The sequence below is a fragment of the Nelumbo lutea genome, chromosome 1, assembly GCF_056320005.1.
Source record: "Nelumbo lutea isolate HS-2025 chromosome 1, American lotus-T2T, whole genome shotgun sequence".
In the NCBI taxonomy this organism is placed as follows: domain Eukaryota; kingdom Viridiplantae; phylum Streptophyta; class Magnoliopsida; order Proteales; family Nelumbonaceae; genus Nelumbo; species Nelumbo lutea.
This window is the reverse complement of record NC_142684.1, coordinates 121,303,065-121,324,639: the sequence shown is the minus strand read 5'-3', so window position 1 is coordinate 121,324,639 and position 21,575 is coordinate 121,303,065. Positions and strand designations below refer to the sequence as shown.

At 39.5% G+C, this 21,575-nt stretch overlaps 2 protein-coding genes across 4 annotated transcripts in view; both read left to right on the top strand.

Annotated features, from left to right (window-relative positions):
* LOC148877191 (nicotinate phosphoribosyltransferase 2-like) overlaps positions 1 to 5,967 on the top strand; it is a 54,292-nt gene extending 48,325 nt beyond the window's left edge. For all 3 annotated transcript variants that reach the window (XM_088982546.1, XM_088982533.1, XM_088982540.1), the window contains exons 12-16: positions 1,020 to 1,154; positions 1,232 to 1,330; positions 4,688 to 4,796; positions 5,280 to 5,392; positions 5,626 to 5,967. In XM_088982546.1, the coding sequence (XP_088838672.1) occupies positions 1,020 to 1,154; positions 1,232 to 1,330; positions 4,688 to 4,796; positions 5,280 to 5,392; positions 5,626 to 5,703 (534 nt within the window). In that variant the 3' untranslated portion in view covers positions 5,704 to 5,967. The remainder of the gene's footprint in view (positions 1 to 1,019; positions 1,155 to 1,231; positions 1,331 to 4,687; positions 4,797 to 5,279; positions 5,393 to 5,625) is intronic.
* Positions 5,968 to 8,423: 2,456 nt separating this feature from the next.
* LOC148877190 (putative serine/threonine-protein kinase At1g01540) lies at positions 8,424 to 11,623 on the top strand. The gene is made up of 7 exons (XM_088982496.1): positions 8,424 to 9,447; positions 9,643 to 9,747; positions 9,942 to 10,064; positions 10,164 to 10,334; positions 10,460 to 10,589; positions 10,699 to 10,908; positions 11,170 to 11,623. Exons 1-7 carry the CDS (start codon positions 8,780 to 8,782, stop codon positions 11,338 to 11,340), a joined length of 1,578 nt encoding a protein of 525 aa, XP_088838622.1. The 5' UTR covers positions 8,424 to 8,779; the 3' UTR covers positions 11,341 to 11,623.
* Positions 11,624 to 21,575: the final 9,952 nt, after the last annotated feature.

Below are 21,575 nucleotides of genomic sequence, written 5' to 3'. Positions count from 1 at the left end.
CCTCAACCTGAACCTGTGAGCCGATCAAGGCTGACCTGACCCCAACCCAATAGGGTCAGGTCAATGCAGCTTTACCACTTAATCATAGCTGGAAACTGTCCCCACCCTGCCTGTATTAGGATGTGTTTGGTATTGCCTAATTGGGTTAGGAAGATTTGATTTCCAATGGTCTCGATGCTTATATGCTTTATGGAACAAGTTACCAACATGGGGCATTTTAGTCATTGACTTTAACCTATATTTTTAATAAGGAAGAGATTTCTTTTCTTTCCTTCCACGTTTAGAGCATAGAGAGAAATCGGAGGCTAGAAATGGAACTCTCTTGTACCTAACTCAGTTGTTGCCATCTCTGCTTAGTATGCCTGTAGGCCCTGTACTTTTTCTAAATGATGCTACTATTTTTTGCATGGCTAATATTATTTAGGTAAAGCTCCAATACAAGGTAAGTAATTGGCCAATGTAGACCAAGGCAGTAACAAATGACCAAACAAGAGAATCATCTACCTGATGGATGATATGAACTACCCATATTTTTTTTCTCCATGCCGGAGTAATAGAATGGTCAATGCAACTCAACAAAGCCTTATCCCAACTACATGGTGTTGGTAAACTAATCCTGCTTTGTCATTCCTCTTTATCTAGGACTATATCCATCATGAATTGTAAGCCCTCAAATAATTTCTCACTACCTTAACCTATGTTCTTAGCCTCTTCCTAACTCTTCTAGACCCTTAACTTGCATAAGATCACTTCTTAAACATCTAGACATGATATTTTTTTTTGCTACTGAACATTGTTCCATACAATATCATCCATCTTATAGCTACTTTATAAAAAATTCCTTTTAATCTGACTGGTATTCTCTAATCATATAACACTCAAATGCACTTTTCATTTCACCTTTTTCCAATACCTTTGTCCAATAATCTGAAGGAAGAGAGAACGTCATGATTATGATAACAGTAAGCAACATATTTCATTTTAACATTCACATATTGGATTATATTTTCTCTTCACAGGGACATGAAGTTGATGCATTTGGAATTGGTACCTACCTTGTGACATGCTATGCCCAAGCAGCTCTTGGTTGTGTTTTCAAGCTGGTTGAGATAAATAATCAGCCTCGCATTAAACTGTCAGAAGATGTTTCTAAGGTTTGAGCATTCTGCCAACAACTCCCAATAGCATTCTCCATCTCCTTTGAAGAGTTTCATTTGTTTTCTGGCCCTAGGTCTCAATACCATGCAAAAAAGGATGTTATAGATTATATGGGAGAGAAGGTTATCCACTGTTAGACATTATGACTGGAGAAAATGAACCACCTCCAAAGGTATGTCATCAACTTATCATTATTATGCTTAATCTTCTTCTATTGCCTTAGTTTCTTCAAAAGGAAAGATTTCTCACTTTGTCATTCATATTCCCTGTCTGATAATAGGTTTTGTAGTCTACAGTCTGAACAAGCAGAACTATATATGGTTTTGTGATTGAATCATTTGTATTTTTTTTCTTAACACACATAAGCACATTATTTTCAAATTAGGGCAATCTTGAATAAATCATGGCATTGAAGTTACAGAATAGAAAATAAGTTCAAGGATAATAATGCACATATTTCCAACAATATAGATTCAAAGTTCAGTTTGTTGTACATATTTCCCAATTAAGAGTTTTGTTTATTAATTCTTCAAGAGTGCACTAAAGGGGATGGTTTAATGCTACAAAACTAATCTTTTTGTTCAATTTTCCTGTGGATCAGATATTTTATTGCTGAACTTCCATCAAGAGCTTATTACCTGAAAGAGTATAAAATTTCCTTTACATGAATAGCATCTAGGGTGCAGCACGCATGTAGATCAAGTTTCTCTAGAGTTTAGCTTTAGCAGGCCTCAGCTCAGTTCCTCTTTGTTTTGATCCTTTTATGGAATCTGGTCTGACTGTAGAGAACACATTTCTTCCATTCTAAATTTCCAGTCCTTTTCTCTTTCAGTTCTCTATTTCTAAATTTTTACAAGTCATTTATTCATGTAACAGTCTAACTGGAATTCCATATTTAGGAGGCCCTCCTTTTTCTTTTTCTTGAACATATTGGTGTGATTCCATGCTCTGAACTAGTCTTGCAACTACACTGTGGAAGCAAGTGCTGATACTTTACAGGATGAATAGGGGCGTCAATCTGCATTACCTTCCTCATATCTTCATTCTTCACAATGTAATAGACATGTTGCAAGTCTGGGAGCTAATCTCTTCCCAAGCCTTGCTAGGAACTTGAAAGCCAGCTCTTCCTATACTTGTTCCCTCTAGAGTGACAAAAATATGTGGCAATTGATGTGTCTCCTTGCTTCAAACTTCAAAGGCAGCTAAGTCTTGTGTTAGTCTTTATGCCCATGCATTATTCTTCTGTTGTCCACGTATCTTAGAGATCTTTTCTCAAATTCTGAATGCTGTAGGAAAGTGTTGAATAGTCCTGGCCATTTTAGGATTCAGTAAGGACAGCAGGCAGGTAATAACGATGGCATTTTCTCTACATCATGTCTTGTACTCATCTCTTCCTTAGGTTCTTTGATTTTTTCGTTTATATACCCTAAAAGACCTAGGTCTGTAATGTACTTGGCTGAAATTGACCACTCTCTAAAGTTGTATTCATTTAGTTTCACATTCGTGATTTGTGGGCTATGTAGATTGGGCACAGTTGTCAAGGCACCAAGGTGAAGTTAGGCAATAAGGCCATAGGGGGGCACCTTACTGTCTAGTTGCCTAGGCGATGAAATTTTTTACATGGAAACCGTGAATCCTAGGGTAATTCCCAAGGTTCCATAGAAATCAGCAACCATCTTTCATTGATGATTATCTATAAACTTCATAAAAAAATATAGGTTCAGTAAATCTAAGCTTTGATCTCTAGAAAGCAAAAAATCCTCTAGAAAAGCTCAGGGGGGTATCAAACCTTGAAAATTTTGCTTTTCTGCTTTGATGATCTCTAAATGCAGTGGAGTTATTTGGTGATCTGAATGTTTTTACTTTTTGTGAAATGTATATGTTACAATTTTACCCCTTAGAATGAATTTGTTTGGTACTTTATGTGGTACGTATACTTATGGACATTGTTACCGCTATTATTAGAATTTGAATTAATTAATGAATAATTGACATCAATAAAATAGAAAACAATAAAAAATCAAAAATAAAAATAGGAATAAAAAATTATTAAAATATTAAAATTTAAAAAGGGAGAATAATAATTATTTTATTAAAAAAGACCCTCTTTCAGCTAGTGTTATGCATTTTCATTATTCTTACTAAAGACATCTTTCATTAAAAAGAAAAGGGTAAAACAAGATGAGATCTTCCTTTTAAAACATTGGTTAAAGGGGTGTCAATTTATTATCATTCATCAAAAAATGTGGCGGGTCACTTTGTTTTTTAGGACATTTGTGTTGCATGGGAAATCCTAAATGGTTGAAGTGTACATGATAAATGTCATTTTCCAATAGAATGGCCATAACAATGATAAAATTTTATAGTATTTATTTTCCTATAAGCATGTCTGAGAGAGGCCACTTCATGCTAAAAATATGGGAGGTCTGGTCTTTATCCACTCCATCCTCCCAGTAGGGGTGTCAATTGGACTGGAGTTGGTCCAATCTGATCCAGTCCAATGTGAGTCCATTACAAATGGGCCAGGTCCAATCCAATCCAAAGAATAATTTGGACAATTTTGGACTGGTTCAATTCAATGTCTGGACTGTCCAATCTGTTCAAATTCATTTTAATTTAGATTGGTTTCAACCCAAACCCGGTCCATTGGTACCTATATTCTTATCTAATATCAATGGACCAGATATTGGCTTAATCTAATCCAATATAAATTAATTATGGATGGACCAGGTCCAATCCAATCCAATAAATATTTTGGACCAGACTGGTCCAATTCAATGTCTTGTTGGTCCGTCCAATCCGTCCAAAATGATTTTGGTTTGGACGGGGTCCAATCCAAAACCAGTCAATTGGCACCCTTACCTCCCAGGATCCCAGATGGATGGTACCAACATTGCATAATGGCCTTTAATGGTATCTGCAAATCCATGTTTTTTTTTTCTTGTCTTACCAAGTCAGACTCCTTGACATGCACTAGTTTCCTATTTCCATCATTCCATATCCATTTCCTTGCAACATTCATATGAAAATAGACCTTGGACTCTTATCCTGACCTCTTGCAAATGACAACTGATGAGGAAGTGGTTATTGGAAATTGCTATGAATGCTTTGCCCATGAAGTGGTTTGAATCTTGCAGTTGAAAAGGAATGTGAAGGGGACAATATGGTATGTACCTACGATTTAGTAAAAGATTCTTGTTGCTGAAGATAAGAATCTGGGTGTCCATGGCCTAATGGCTAGATGACTTAAAAATATATAAAAGTTGTCACTATCTTGGTAAAGCTAGAAGACAAGACAGCTAATTCTTTATATTTACAAGATAACCAATTATTCAAGCAATTACAAGCTAAGAACTGGTTTTGCCTTCGAAGTTGTTCAAGCAATTATATTACCAATTACAAAGTACTACACTTTCCTCATAAGCTATTACATGTCTGCATATTTTTATTAAGAAAAATAGTATGCAATGTAAAGTATATATGTTATAGCATAAGCAAGATTGCATTATATTCTATTTTCAACATATAGGTAGCAGAACGGATCTTATGCCGACACCCTTTCAATGAATCCAAGAGGGCATATGTGGTGCCACAGCATGTGGAGGAGCTACTGAAGTGCTATTGGCCTGGAGATTCAGGTATAACCTTTTCTGTATGGTTAATTATAACCAGTATATAATTGGAAGCTGCTACTGTTAACATTAGGTGCTCCTAGCTTGTCTATGTTCTGAATATGATAAGTTCTCAACAAACGACACTTACAATGATTATCCACATCAACAGGATAAGTTCTCATTAAAAAAAAAAAAAAAAACCTGCAGTCCTTGGTGAAACAGAGAAAAATATAGGCAGTTCAAACTTAACTCTCTGCAACAAGCTCATTTTTCTAACTGAACTGTACAAAATTTTGATCTTTTGGTGGTTACTGTTGTGCTGGATTTCAAACTTTTCACAGTTTTCTCAAATCTTGTGATCTTGAGAATGGCAAACTTTGTTCCTGCATTTTTATCCACCATTCTTTTCTGTTAGTGAAAAATTCCGAACACATCCATGGTGAAACCAATGGGTGCCATCTCCTCATTTTGCTTACAAATGTTAAACTTGGATTTTTCTGCTTGAAGATAAAGCAAGAGTAGAATTACCACCTCTTAAGGAGATTAGAGATCGTTGCATCAGACAGTTGGATCAAATGCGGCCTGATCACATGAGGAGATTGAACCCAACACCTTACAAGGTTCCGCAGATATCTCTTTAATATGCTTTGTCTTTTTTTTTTTTTTTTGGCTTCATTGGGCTATACAAATACAACCGGAGGAGGGGGGGGGGTTGGAGTCCGCCCCTGAGCTACAACCAGCCAAAGATTTTGCCAACTGAGCTAACTGGCACCTTCTGAGTATGCCTTATCTATTAAATCATTTTTTTGCACTTTAAAGTTAAAACTAATATTTACTTTATTGCTGTAAACAGGTGAGTGTAAGTGCTAAGTTGTATGACTTTATTCACTTCTTATGGCTCAATGAGGCACCCGTTGGGGAGTTGCAGTGATGATGTGGATAAGAAGCACTTAATGGTAACCATCACCTAATGCTGATTGTAAGGGGAAGCAATGATTTCAATTGTGCGAAGGAGCTTCCTCATAGGTTGGGACCTTTTAAGTTGGAAATCATACAATATCTAGCTTCAATGTGGTGAGGGATTACATATTGCTTTTGTCTAATAAAAAATATTCAATGAACTGTCCGTTTTGAGTTTTTCCAACACTATGTACTCAAATTTTGCATTGAATTTTACCATCTTCATGTTTACTAATTTGACTTATGAAGATGTTGGGACTGGAAACATGGTTCTCAAAATCATAGTACTAAAAGGTCGTAACTTGAGGACATGTAATGGCCATGGTTGTAAATTTCAGCGATATTCTGTGAAATTTGTTATCTATTTTGGCAGAAACATTCGAAACACCAAAAATTGAGCTTGATTCAAATAATCTAGGGGAGGTTTAAAAATTTTCCTCAAGTTTTTGTATGTAGGGGGATTGGGTTGATAGTTTGGATTATTTTGATCATTGTATTTAAAATAGGGAAAATTTCTGATTAGTAAGTACCCTGTACTTTGGGCCACTTTGGTCTCTGAACTTTAAAATGTAGCAATTCAGTATCCGAATTTTCAAAATGTGGCAATCCAGTACCTGCTGTTAACTAGTTGTTAATCAGTTATTAAGTGACATTTAAAAAAGATAAATGCCCTTTGAATGTCATCTAATTTTCTTTATCAATTATCCAAATATTAAAAAATTAACAGTCCCAAATCCTTGCCTGATTCGTTCAAAAAAGTTGGGGTCATGTTAGAATTGCCCACACAAACGTGATCCAAACTTTTTTGAATGGAATAGGCAAGGATTTGGGATGTTAATTTTTTGTCTATGTTTAGATGATGGTTGATAAAGAAAATTAAATGACATTTGAAGGGATTGAAGTGAAAAAAATGACACTTTATGGGCATTTATGTCTTTTTAAAATGTTAATTAAATAACACTTGAAGCGACTGAAGCAAAAAAATGGCACGTGAAGAGCATTTGTCTTTTTCAAATGTCACTTAATGGTAAGTTAACATCTGATTAAACGGTAGGTGTTGGATTATCATGTTTTCAAAGTTTGGGCAATGATGCATTAGCCCAAGATTTTGAATGTTTATAGTTGTACAGTCGAAATCAGAAATATGCATTGGATCTGTACGTACTTTCCGTTTTCTTATTTTGAAATTCGTGAAGCACAGCAACCAAAGAAAGAGAAAACTGCGCCTTCAATAAAAACGAAGAGAAAACTGCCGTCGAGGATTCAATCCTTTTCTATGCAATTATGTTACGAAATAGACGTAAGCTTTTCTCCGTTAGATGTCATTCATCCAACTATAGTGGACGTAAATGTGATCCTTTCTCTTTTCTCAGTTTCTATACTGGGTACGAACGTCTGTAACTTTGCTGCATTGTGCATTGTAATTGGATTGGACCCACAAAAAAATTAAAAAAAATGGGGATTTCGATCTTCTCGATCTGCAGCAGCAGGCGACAAACACAGCCTTTGAATCAGTAGAGACGGTTGACATTTCTACTAAAAGCCTTTGAATCAGTACGTTGGCCTTATTATATTGCGTAAAGCATTAAGTATTTACATAAGAAAAAGAAAAGAGTGGTGTTTGTGGGGCCTACAAATTAAACTTGGGCCCACCACAGGTTCACAATTGCGTTCTTTTTCCCCTGTAGTCAAATAAACACTTCCCTTGAATCAAAAAGTAAGGTCTGGACCTGGATTAGTGGGTTTGTTTCATGAAGCCGAATCTATATTAATAGACCGTTGGTCCACTTTAGGGTTTTGTCGATTTTAAGGTTATGTTTGGTTTGAAGGAAAAGGTGGGAAAAGAAAAAGTAAAGAAACCGATATAAGGTTTGTAAGGGTTTTTCTACCTTTCCTTTCCTTTTCCTATTTTTTTCCTTCAAACCAAACACAGCTTAACTGAAACACATTTTTATTATGTTTATTATAATAAATATAACACTGATACTTGCCTTGACTTCACCTCCAGACTTCCAGAGCCAAACACATTTTTATTATCTTTATTCTAATCCATTTTTTCTCTCTTGGTAATCTGCTCATCTTTCTCTCCCTTCTTCTTCTCTTGCACCTACATTTGCAGAAAACACATACATTTGCACGTGTCAATCTCATGGTTCAAAGTATTAATACGATATATTCGTTAGGGAGCATTTTTAAGTTTCGGCCGTTTCTAAGTATCGATACAATACAACTGAAACACGTATTGTATTGATACTTTGAACCTTGATTAAATACATCAAATTCCCATTTACAATAACTGGTCAAAAGAAAAAAAAAGGAGGGGGGAGGGGGGAAAGGAATTCATATGATATCCTGACAGGAAAATAAAAATGAAAAAAAGCTATCTCCTACACAGCACTTGTTAGGGTAAATGAAATACAATTCTTACAAATTGGACACTAAACCCATGCACTAACTAGATCACTGTTCCAAAGTAATGCATTCATCATGATATCTTTCTTTTCCTATTAAACTACAGTAAGCAAATCAAGTTTTTAGTTTAATCACATAAATAAATGTTTTTTTGTCATTATAAAATTCTATCCCTTCGTAGTTTGTCCCTATAAATAAGCTTTGTTTAGGTAAGCAGGAAATAAGCAAACAAAACCAACTAACAGAATCAAAATCCAAATCTAACCGAACACCCTCACTAATCATGAATGCGTCGATAACAATAAAACATTAAAAGGAAAAGTACAGAAGCAACAACAACAGACTGGTGGGGATACCGGATACCATCCTCTTATTCCAAGAGTCCCATCATGACAGCTGCTACTGTGTTCCTCACTCACCTCTCTCACTTCCTTTTCTTCTCTCTAACCCCGTCACTTTTGCTTTGCTTCTCTCCCCTGCCGTACCATTTACCACTCTTTCCTTGTTTCCTCGTCTTCTTCCTCTATTTCTTTCTCCTATTTATTTATTTATTTATCTTTCCGTCCTTAAATCTGCAACAAGATCTTGAATTTCTTCACTAAGAGAAGTACTGGAGTAATTGAGAGAAGAGGAGAATGTCTGATTACAGAGCTGCGTTTCTGAACGATGAGCTCTCGAAACGGACCTCAATCTTTGGTCTCCGCTTGTGGGTCGTTCTGGGTATCTGTGTCGGAGCTGCCTTTGTTCTCCTTCTCTTTCTTATCTCCCTCTGGTTCACTTCAAAACGGAACAACACCACCAAGTACAAGCTCTCCCAGAAACCCACAATTCCGAGTGTCTCCAAAGAAATTCAAGAAATCAAAATCGATCATGCCAGGCACGCAATCCACCATCAACAAGATGCTAAGACTCACCAAGTTCTTCCTAACCCATTACCCGAAGCGGAACAAAATGGCTTAATTGAGCGCCAAGCCTTGCTTTTCCCAAAGGAGGAAGAAGGCCCAATGGGGCTTCACAGAATTCACATTGAGATCGGTAAGGATCATAGGATTTCCTACCCGGAACGTGGTGGTGGTTCTTCGCATGGGAGTGGGGAGACTCGCTCCGTTGATCAGCTTCCGGTCGTCGTCCCTGAGGTTTCGCATTTGGGTTGGGGCCACTGGTATACCCTCAGGGAGCTTGAGGCCTCAACGAATGGTTTTGCAGATGAGAATGTAATCGGTGAAGGCGGGTATGGCATTGTTTACCATGGAGTCTTGGAGGACAAGACCCAGGTTGCTGTTAAGAATTTGCTCAATAACAGGTGTCCTTTGTTACTTAATTATCTATCTATCCCTTTTTTAGTCTATATTTGCTTTCAGGAGGCGCCTTATGGAGTTATATTCTTTTGTAAAAACAAAAATTTGAGATATATTTCAATTTCGGGCAGAGGTCTTTTGCTGAACATTATGAGCATGAAGTGACACAATGGGTTAATTTCGTATTTGTTTTTCATTAGGGGACAAGCTGAGAAGGAGTTCAAGGTTGAAGTTGAAGCAATTGGTCGTGTTCGGCACAAAAATTTAGTAAGGTTACTTGGTTACTGCGCTGAAGGTGCTCATAGGTACTCATCTCTCTGTAAATTGCCCCATTCATTTCTTTCCATATTAATATATTATACTTGTTTTTCTTTAGCATCATTTCTAAGTTCTGGTATTACAGAGAAAATAATGATGGTGGTTATTTCTTCTTAGATGCCTCTAAATGCAGCAGAAGTGAGAAAGTTGCCTTACCTTCCTGTTGTGGTGTTTCCTTTAGGATGCTTGTTTATGAGTATGTGGACAATGGGAACTTAGAACAGTGGCTCCATGGAGACGTAGGTCCTTGCAGTCCTCTTACATGGGAACTTCGTACGAATATTATTCTTGGGACAGCCAAAGGGTATAATTCTAAGAAACCCAGAAGTCATTTTTTTAGCCTTTTTCTTTTTCCTCTTCATCTTGTTGAGTTCTTAGCAATGACTTGAACTTCTAATTTTAGGTTGACATACCTTCACGAGGGACTCGAACCCAAAGTTGTTCATCGAGATATTAAATCAAGCAACATTTTGCTTGATAGACAATGGAACCCCAAGGTTTCTGATTTTGGGCTTGCTAAGCTTCTGGGTTCAGAGAGAAGCTACGTCACAACCCGTGTGATGGGAACATTTGGGTCAGTTCAATTTCTCTTTGAATGATAATTACCTTTTCTATATTTTCCTCTGTGTAAGTATTTTGACCTCCATTAGTGTGGATAAGGCATGGGAGATGGTAACCTCCTGAATCTGTTATATGTAGGTATGTAGCTCCTGAGTATGCTAGTACAGGCATGTTGAATGAGAGAAGTGATGTCTATAGTTTTGGGATACTTTTAATGGAGGTCATTACTGGGAGGAATCCTGTTGATTACAGCCGGCCTCCAGGAGAGGTTAGTGATACATTACCAAGATCATTGGCTTAAAAGCAATTGCAACAGGTGTTTTCCTTTCTTTTTCTGTTTGGTTATTTTCTTTTAACTCCAAGTGAGGGATTTCCAGGTGAACTTGGTCGAATGGCTCAAAATGATGGTTGCTAACAGGAATTCTGAGGGAGTTTTGGATCCTAAAATACCCGAGAAACCATCTTCGAAGGAATTGAAGCGAGCTCTCTTAGTGGCTTTACGATGTGTAGACCCAGATGCACAGAAAAGGCCAAAGATGGGGCATGTGATACATATGCTCGAAGTTGATGATTTTCCCTTCCGAGATGTATGTTTGCATCTCCCGTTTCCTTTTTTTTTTTTTTCCAAATTCTATTTCATTTATTAATTTGTAGTCATTTCCTTTCTCATTGGTGGTCAAGCTATGCATTAAACAGATAACCTTGTAAGTATAGAACTTGAACTAAGCAGGCATGCCTGCACCTGCACATGAAATTAAAAGCAGCAAGATGTTGGCCTGATAATTTTTGCAATCTGTGTTCTGTTTCTAACTTATCTACTCATAAAACATGTAAACAATTCATTGCAGGATCGTCGTGGTGGGCGGGATGCAGGACGGGCACATCATGATAGTATGAAGGAGAAATTGATAGAAAAGCAGGTGACGGTATCAGGAGATAGTAGTGGGTATGAAAGTGGTAACCAGGCCAACAGGGCAAGGTGGAGGAGAAAACAAGAATACCAAGAAAGAAAGAGATGAATATCAGGCATGGAGTAGAAGACAAATTGGCACACATCTTGCATGCTTCTCTCGATACAGAGCTGAGCCATGCTTATATAACTGAGTTTCATTAGTTTTATTTTATACAGTTTGTAGCTTTTTGTAACATGTTTAGCCAAAGCCCTATATGCTGGCTTTCAATTGCGTTAGCTTGTTTTTTGAAGCCTTGTAGCATGATGTATGTGTATTTTGTAATGTGTATATTGGGGTTTCGCTGTGTGCTCTTGCTATTCATGAAAGGTCACTGAATCTTCATTGTTTATCCTTGTTTGTGAATCTCCACAGTTAACCTGCCAGAAACGACTCTGAGTCTCTGACCTGATTTATTTATCAATTAGAATAAAGGGGGGTCCCGTCCTGTTTTGTATAAAGAGGTTAGTGTACTTCATTGATGAAAAAACGCTTAATGTACAATTGCATTATTGGATTTGAATCACGGATAGATTATATTATTATTGATTTTTCTTGAGAGTGTTCTGGGTATTTTATGAGATCACTGACACAAGTACATGTAGAAAAAGATCAAAAGTTATTTTCTGTTTCTGACAGTCAAGGATGAAAGAGACCATTAATTTTACATTCCATGGCATTTGACCTGAAAGCAAGTTAGCAGAAATTCGCTTCTGGATCAAGTAGTGACTAGTAGATGGAGCACTTTGGTTTTTCTGATTCAGTATAGCTGGATTTTATGAGATATGGACCCCCTCATCTTGCTCTTCTCACATGGGTCTGTGAGAGCCAGCATACTCTGCCTCTCCTCCTCCTTCATGGACAAAGGTGAGGCCATGGTATGGAACCTTGACAGCTGTAAATTTCTTGTGAATTTGAGCGTCTGTATAAATGTCTAATGTCTATTGGATCCCTCCCCTTCATTAATTGCTGGTTGTGGACCTTGTCGTCTCGGGAGAAAGACAGACGTGAGGAGCCTTTTTTTTCTTTCTCATCATTTTGGTTTTTGGGTTGGAAGGACTTTGGTTTTGTTCCCCTGAGAGGCTGAGATTGAGAAGAAGAGGTCCACAATCAATCCACATCAAGCGTCGGCCCGTTTTGCTTGCTTGGTTTGGATTGACTTGTGCAGTGGTGATCTAATAAAAGAGGAGGACCAGTAGTAGGAGTAGTAGGGCATTATGTTCGTTCCATGCGTTGGCTCTGTTCACACTGCTTTACTGCACCTTTCCCAAAGTTATAATTGTTTATTTGACTTTTTCTCTGTTGGTAAATTGTAATACTGATTTGAAGGGTGATTTTATGACCCTACTAATCAATTACTTGCCACTTGGTCCTTAATGCGAAGAATAATCAGGATCAACCACCGGCTTTGGTGTCTCCAAAATCAGCTGAAACATGATATCAACTATTTTTCTGTTGTTTGGACTTGGAAGGTAGAAAATGTCCATTCCAGGTTTGTTTTCTTCTGTATTCTCTTTTTCTTTCGCAATCTTTTGTTTTATTTTCTCAATTTCACTTTTTTTTTTTTGTCTTTTGCAATTTTCAGTGTTTTTGTATTTTCCTCCTTTTCTTTGTTATACTTATACTTCCTGCAATTTTTTGGTTTATTGTATTTTTGTTTTATTTTCTCTTGTTCTTATTTTTGTTGCATTTTTTATTATTTCTTTATTTTTCATTTTTGTTGCATTTTATTAATTTTCTATAAAATGATCTCATAAAAAGATATAAAGACAGGTTGAGGTTTTAGAAAAAGTTTAAGTATGAACATGAACATGGAATTAAACTTCATTCTGATTTCAATCTTCTGGAAGAGTAAATATCCTATTTATTAAAAAATGTAAAAACGTAAAATAACATCTGAAAGATTAAAATGTGCAGTTATTCTGTTACACTTCCAAAACAAACCCCAACCGTGAAATCCATGACTTTGAAAACCGGACCAGAAATAGAACCTTTTTGACCACCGGCCCCCAGGTCAAATGGCCCGGCCATTCGATCCAAACCCGGGTTGGATAGTTTTGGGTCCAAAACCAGACCCAGGCCTATGACTGGTTTCCAAATCAACCAGTCTGACCATCCAATCTAATAATCTGGTTTTCAAAACCATGATGAAATCTGAAAACCTTCAACTTTCTTAAACCCACTTGGGATCTTAATCATCTTACCCATAAACTTTTACCACATGCCTACCACAAGACGAGGTCGAATCTGCCTTCCACCGGCTTGCGCGTCGCGCCCCAAAAACGTTCCACACTGTTAGAAGACAAGAAGTAGTTGCATGTCCTCCCACGTGCATGTGCCCTCAGTCTCGTGCGGAGCTCATGGAACCCATTTCACCCAAAACTGAGTTTCCCTCTTTCCCGTTCATACTCAGTCTCTCACTCTTCTCGACCCGCCTTTTGAAATTCAGACTGCCTCACCTCCTCTCCCATCCGATCTTGTCGAACCTACGTCGATGATTGTTCCGGTAGTTACATTGGAGGTATGTACACCTCCTTTTCTTCGGGATGAACCAAATAATCACACCCAAACCACCTATGAAGACACCTGCACCGAGAACAAACCCAAGAACCAAGCCAATTTTCTTCCTTCCAGATTGGTTTTAATTTCCATGCTTTGGACTGGACTCCGGACTGGCACCAAGACTGTTGAGGTTGCTGATCTCCAAGCTTGAATTGAAATCCCAAGGTTCAATGACATGGGATTTAGGCCTTGTTCACTTTTCATAAGTTATTTATCCAGGTAAATGCACTTATCGGACTGGGTAGGTGCGTGTTTTCCTAAGAAAAATTTACTCGGTTAAGTACATTTTTTCATGTTCTTTTATTTCTCAGGTAAATAGGGCAATGGCCATTTTAGCCATAAAAATTCATTATTAAAAGAGTCATTTTTGTCCCATTCAAATGTTAGTGATTTTTCCCTCGTGAAAAAGTTATTTATCCACTAAGGAGATAGATATCACACCTAAGAAAATAAACTTCCTATCTCCATATAAATGTGAAAAAAGAACATAAATTTCTTGTTCAATGAGAAAGGTTATGTAGTACCCCTATATCTTCAAGTTGTAAGATTATGATGTAAAGACACTCAAATTTCGTGTACTAGATGTATAATTGATCCAAGCTTGAGGACGGAGCATATTTGTTGTCTTTGGAAGATCAGGAATGATTCAAGGAGCAACGAGAAAGAAGCAATCCATCCGCGATAGGAAAGCATCTCCATCAACTTCTATACTAGGCATATTGTATTTGAAGGTGGAATAGTCGTGCGCTTTTCTTCCTCTTGTACTATGGGTAAATTACAAAGACCCCCCTTGTACTATGGATCAGTGACAAAGTCCCCTGTATTTTTTTTTGTGATAAGTACCCCCCTGAACTTTAGTCGTTAGACAAAGACCCCCTTGCCCGTTAATTCAGATGATAGAAAGCGTTAAGTTACTGGTATAACCGTTTTTAGTCACGTATCATTTTTTGGCTAAGTACCTCGTCATCTCGTCCGCTTCCAAGTGGCTTGTGACTCAAGGGCTGAAGTGGAGCTCCCTAGCGTAGTGCAACCCAGCTGCTCCCTGTAGGCGTGTGGCACAGGCCACCAGCTCGCACCAGGGCTAGGCTGCCAGTTCGTGCCAAGGCCAAGCAGCCATCTCGTGCCAAGGCCAGGTTGCCAGCTCGTGCTAGGGCCAAGTCGCACTAGGGTCAAGCTACCAACTCGTGCCAAGGCCAGGCTGCTAGCTCGTGCCTGTGCCAGGCTGCACTTGTGCCAGGCCACGCCTGGTGGGACACCAACTTAGCAAAGGAAAGTTGTTGCCAAAGTGGTCTCGGGTGTCACCTAGTTGTTCTGAGGTGCCAAGCTACATGATGGCGAGCTGCCTGTGAAGTGCTGCATGATGGTGAGCTGCCTGTGAAGTGTTGCAAGATGGCAAGCTGCCTGTGAAGTGCTGCATGATGGCGAGCTGCCTAATTGTCAAGAGGCTGCACTTAGTTGGCATGAGGTGCCAGGTGTCACTATGTCATTGGAGGGCCAAATCCACCCTCATCATTTGCCCCCCCACTCCTGAGCTGAAAGTAACTCGGCGAAGGGAGTAGATTTCTCCTTTTGGCCCGTAATTCGACGAGCTCGTAAGCGCTGATTCAGTTTCTTAGGCTCTGGGAGCTACTTGGAAGCGAGCTGCCCGTGAGGTGCCGAGGTCTCTGCCAGTTCGATACTTTATCCCTTAGATTCTAGGAGCGACTTGTAGTCCATTCTCCTTGATTTTTCCCATGCCGACGAGGCGGCTGGGTCTTGTGCAGTAGTGTTGCCCATGCCGTAGAGGCGATTGGGCCTTAAGCAGTAGTGTTGCCCATGTCGTAGAGGCAACTGGGTCTTAAGCAATAGTGTTGCCCATGCCGTAGAGAGAAGTAGTGTTGCCCATGCCATAGAGGCGACTAGGTCTTAAGCAGCAGTGTGGCCCTTAGGCTTCGGGGAGCAACTCGTAGTCTACTCCTGAACTTTGCCCATGCCGTAGAGGCGACTGAGTCTTAAGCAGTAGTGTGACCCTTAGGCTTCGGGGAGCAACTCATAGTCCACTCCTAAACTTTGCCCATATCGTAGAGGCAACTAGGTCTTAAGCAGTAGTGTTGCCCATACCGTAGAGGCGACTGGGTCTTAAGCAGCAGTGTTGCCCATGCCGTAGAGGCGAATGGGTTTTAAGCAGTAGTGTGGCCCTTAAGCTTCGGGGAGCAAATCGTAGTCCACTCCTGAACTTTGCCCATGCCAAAGAGGCGACTGGGTCTTATTGTAGCGCCGAGGTCTCTGCCTGTGAGGTGCTGAGCTGCTTGGGTACCGAGTTGCCTGTGAGGAGCTAGACTGACCAGGTGCCGAGCTAGATTGATGAGCTTCGTTGCTCTTTAGAGACCTGCAAGAAACTAAATGTTAAAGGACCCGGGGTGGCTAACCTGGTGAGGTCACTCCGATGGCTAAGTTTGTACTCTCATAGAAGACTGCGAGCTAGAAATCACAATCTGAGATCTAGAGCTTGCTTACTTGTTTTTTAGGCTGGTGCATTTTCAGTTCGTGAGTTTGCGCCTAGGCCAGGCCACCAGGTCGGGGCTTGTGCCAGGTCGTGCCAGGTCGGCGCAGGCCACACCAGGCCACCGGGCCGCAGGCCGCGCCAGGCTGCCGGGTGGGCGTCTTAGAGCTATTTAGTCTATTAGCTCCCTGCACAATCTTTGAGTTCATAAAAAATGGAAACTATAAAACGAGAGTTTTACGAGAGTTTCAGTTTCTAAAAAGGTGAGGACTTAGCTTTCTTGGAGAAGGGGACTTAGCTTTTTGTAAGATAAGAACTTAGCTTTTGTGGGATGAGAACTTGGTTTTTCATAGCGTGTTCCCACAGACAGCGCCAAATGATGTAACCGTTTCTGGTCATGTATCATTTTTTCATGATGTATCAATTTTTTGGCTAAGTATTTCATCAGTGAAGTCTGCTCCCAAGTGGCCTATGACTCAGAGGCTAAAGTGGAACTCCCTAGTGGCGAGCTGCCTGGAGGTGAGCTACCTAATGGTGAACTGCCTGGTGCCGAGCTACCTAGTGGTGAACTGCCTAGTGCCGAGTTGCCTGGTGGTGAGCTACCTAGTGGCGAACTGCCTGGTGCCAAGCTACCTAGTGGCAAACTACCTGGTGCCAAGCTACCTGGTGGTGAGCTATCTGGTGGCGAACTGCCTGGTGGTGAACTACTTTGATGAGTTGCTTGGAGGTGAACTACCTTGATGAGCTACCTGGTGGTGAGCTACCTTGATGAACTGCTTGGTGGTGAGCTACCTTGATGAGCTTTGTTGCTCTTTTAGAGGCCTATAAGGAACCAAATGTCAGAGGACCCGGGGTGGCTTACCCGGTGGGGACACTCCGATGGCTAAGTTAGCACAATATAGTAGTAGAGAGCTTGAAGATGATATAAGAGAATGAGAGAGCTAGAAAGCATAGGCCACCCATCCTCTCCTTTCTTCGTCCTTTTTTCGCCCTTAGGGGGTGAGGTCTTCATATACTGGAGTCCTCGTGGGTTAAGTGGAGCAGTTCCTGGATTCCCGCTGTGATGGGACCTGCTTTCGTGTTAGGTGGGGATAAAGCCACCAACTGGTAAGGTTGCCCATTTCCGCTTGACTTGGAGAGTGGATGAGCTAATATGCCGTTACAAGTCACAATCCCGTAAAATGTGGGGTACAATGGTGTGTTCCTTGAGGTTGTCAGGTTGGTGCATGGCCCAGGCCGCTAGGTCGCGCTAGGGCCAGGCTGCCAGCTCGTGCCAAGGCCAGGCTGCCAGGTCGTGCCAGGGCCAGGTCGTGCCAGCTCGTGCAAGGGCCAAACTGCCAGCTCATGCCTGCGCCAGGCCGCGCCTGTGTTGGGCCGCACCTATGCTGAGTCGTGCCTGTGCCAGGCCGCGCCTAGTGGGACACCAACTTACCAAAGACAAGTTGTTGCCAAAGTGGTCCCGGGTGTCACCTAGTTGTTCTAAGGTGCCAAGCTACATGATGGCGAGTTGCCTAGTGGCGAACTACCTATGAAGTGCTACATGATGGCGAACTGCCTGATGGCGGGCTGCCTAATTGTCAAGAGGCTACACTTAATTGGCATGAGGTGCCAGGTGTCACCATGCCATTTGAGGGCCAAATCCGCTCTCATCAGTTACCAAAATACTCAACTAAACTTTTTCTACTTTCTTCTTCTTGCCCTTTTTCTCTTAAAACATATTTAACCTAGGAAATGGATATTTGATTCTTCAGAGTGATTCAAGCACATTAGATGATGATGCTGATGTTGAATCCAAAACGAGTTACTGGTCTCGCCCTCACGAATCCGGATTCGCTAGTTACAACTTACAAGGATGGGAATCTCACTCTTGCCGGAACAATCACCCCTCTCATCACCAATCTCTCTTTCCTCCGCCTAATCGACTTGTAGAACAATAACTTCAGCAGTTACCTTCTAACAGACTTGGGCAAGCTCTTTTGGCTAGAGACGCTCATTCTAGCTTCCTATGTCATCCATGAAACCATACCCTCCTCGCTTAGCCTCTGTTCTAAGCTTGGGCTTCTTGATTTGTCTGATAATCAGTTTCACGGGTCAATCCCACCAGAATTAGGTATGCTATCCAACCTTCAAGATTTGACTTTTGCAAAGAATAACCTTACGGGTTCAATCCCTTCTTCCTTTGGAAACCTTTCCTCTCTTAACAACCTCGTCTTTCTCTCAAACAATCTACAGGGATTCATTCCAAATGAATTAGGTCAGCTCCATTTCTTGTTACAATTAAGCTTAGCTAATAACAATCTCTTAGGGGAGATTCCCACCTCTCTATACAACCTTTCTTCTTTAATAATCATGAGTTTGGCCAAGAGCCCAAGAACAGGTTTTCGGGTCATTTTCCATCCAATTTGTTCTCTACTTTACCCAATCTAGATACCTTGTTTGTGGGTAGTAACTTGCTACAAGGACCAATCCCCGCATCTCTCTCCAATGCTTCAAGCCTGAAACGACTTGATCTCTCATCCAACCAATTCACAGGACAGGTTCCCCTGCTCTGGAATCTTCCAAATCTTTTAATTCTGAATCTTGAGATCAATGGTTTGGTAAGCAACGGTGAAAACGGATTGGATTTCATCACTTCATTGCAAAATTCCACCCTTCTACAAGTTTTTTCTGTTGCTACAAACCAATTCACTGGTCCTATTCCCTCCTCGATAGGTAATCTCTCAACTCAGCTTTCTCTGCTAGTAATGGGTGAAAATCATCTTTAAGAAAATATACCAAAAGAAATTGGGAATCTACATATTCTCATAATGTTGTCTATAGAATCGAATTCCTTAACTGGGAACATTTTTTGAATGTTTCAAAACCATTGTTTTTATTGTAACCATTTCATCTAACTTCAATGGAGAAGACAATGAACAGTATAAAAAGGTAGTTTGGACATTTAAAAACTTTAAAAAGTCGGATGATAATTTTTTCGAAGTTAACTGACAGAACGTTAACAGAAGGGGTCTTTGTCACAAAAAAAATACAAGGGAGACTTTGTCACTGACCCCATAGTATAAGGGGGTCTTTGTAATTTACCCTTTTTTCTATATGCACCATACTTTTCCCCGTGTATCTGCTGGCGATTCTTCCCTTATATACTTATTTTATTGAAAAAAAAAACCTCAGAAAAATAGATTCGAGAATAGATGAGATAAGAGGGATGGGGAATATGTACCTCCAGTGCATCTGCCGGAACAAATGGTGTGAGGAAAACCACGTTTTGGGTGAGATGAGTCCCATTAGCTCCGCACGAGGCTGAGGGCGCATGCTGTGGGAGGATACACAGCCACTTCTAATGGTGTGGGATGTTTTGGAGGCACAAGCCCGTGGTGAGGTGGAATTTCCTATTCACTTTTCCTATCCACTGATGTGTGGCTGTAAAATGGGTAGAAAAAGTGAGTATCGAGGGGGGACATTCAAACTCCCACAAGACAACTGCTGTGTATGAAAAACATCTTCCCGTGAAGAATGAAGCGGAGATATTCTCAATGCACCTGTAGTGTCCTTCGGGGTATGGATGTAGGAACCTACTGGCCTCAATAGATCCCAAAAAGCTGAAAAGAAAATTAATGCATACGAGTTTGGGATAGTGTCATGACCATCCATTTAATTAAACTCTACCTCTACTACTGACCAGTGTTTTCAACCCGGTGGGCAAACCAACCGATTAGGTCCTAAGTTTTAAATGATTTTGGTTATTTCACTAGGGGAACTGTCTACTTGAATCACTAAATCTAAACCATCTACTAATTAACAATGATCATTCCTAAATCATTCATTCCTTAGATTTAGCTTATGAAAGATAGAATTTATCTTTCTTTATTTACCCAGAAGAGCATTTTAATCAAAAGTTAGGCTTCGTTTGTTTCGGGTGCAAATCCAAACCAAATACCAAGTTTGCACTAGTTTACACTTGTTTGTAATTGTGATTTACACTTTTTATGGTGTTTGGAAGAGTGGGCATTTTTTGGGATAGATTTTCAAGAAAAAAATGTTCATGCTTTTAAGACACGTTTTTTCACAAAAAAAAAAGCTTCTGCCACGTAGGCAGTGAGCAATACTATGCTGTTTGGTAAGGTGATTTTCATCATCGTTTTTCATGTATGTGCTGATAGGTAAGCACCACATAGGATACACATCAGTCAACCATTGGGGGTAACGGTTCACCGATGCATGAAACAGTTCATCGATGGCATTTCATGCATTAGTGGGGTCTCGATTTTCGAGGCATGCCCGATTTTTTAATAATCGGCTGAACCAAATAATGAGATACATGGGCATTTGTTGAAACGCCAATGTGGATCCAACATGGCACAGTTTTTTTGAAAAATGGCCACAGTTCCACACATCCCCTTTATATATGCTAGTAAATTTATATGTACATAACTACATTATACAACGATTAATTGAACGCTTTAGCTGTTCACTAGGCTATGAAATCAATGATGAGGTTCCATATCAGTAATAAATTTATGGGCCCCGTTGTAAAGATGTGGGCCCCATGTATTTAAATACTGGCGTGGAACCTTATCATTGGTTTCACAGAGCCCGTTGAACAACTAAAGCATTCAACTAAGCCTTGTTCATATTACACATGGCAATTTAGATAAAAATAATAATTTTAATATCCTTATAAGAGAACCCATTAACTACTTTTTGATGAGAAATAAAAATAATTTAAATAAAATATTTAAGTTCAAAGAATGGAAGCTAATACTTTAACGGAAAAGAATCGAATAAAATAAATAAAGGGATAAGTAGACTATGCTCTCCCTCATAAATCTGAAATTACATCCACCTTCTAGTATACTAGTAGCACCCCTATAAACTGCATCTTGCCCGTGAATTTAACATCAATTCATGGTCAGGATTCATTCCACCCCTAGGGTGGAGTTAAGATTTCTTGGAATGGACTGAACAGTTAAAACCCCTAAAATAAAAAGTAATAATACTCTAAATTACATATTCTACCTATAAGGTTAAAAGAGGGACTAAATTTATAAATAATAATATTTTAATTAAGAAAATTCTACAAGATTCATTTATTTAATTTAATGTACCTAAGTATAAGATTCAATGATAGTAATAAAAAGCTAATATTTTAAATATAAGAGTTAATGAAAAAATATATTAAATTTAATAAAATCAGTACCCTAATAAAGATGTTTCAAATCTAAAAAAAAAAAAAAATTACACCCAATCCATTTGGATTTCT

Coding starts and splice junctions, on each gene's coding strand:
- LOC148877190 (XM_088982496.1), top strand. CDS start 8,780: ATGTCTGATTACAGAGCTGCGTTTCTGAACGATGAGCTCTCGAAACGG. Junction 10,065..10,163: donor ATTCTTGGGACAGCCAAAGG/GTATAATTCTAA, acceptor TTCTAATTTTAG/GTTGACATACCTTCACGAGG. Junction 10,909..11,169: donor ATGATTTTCCCTTCCGAGAT/GTATGTTTGCAT, acceptor AATTCATTGCAG/GATCGTCGTGGTGGGCGGGA.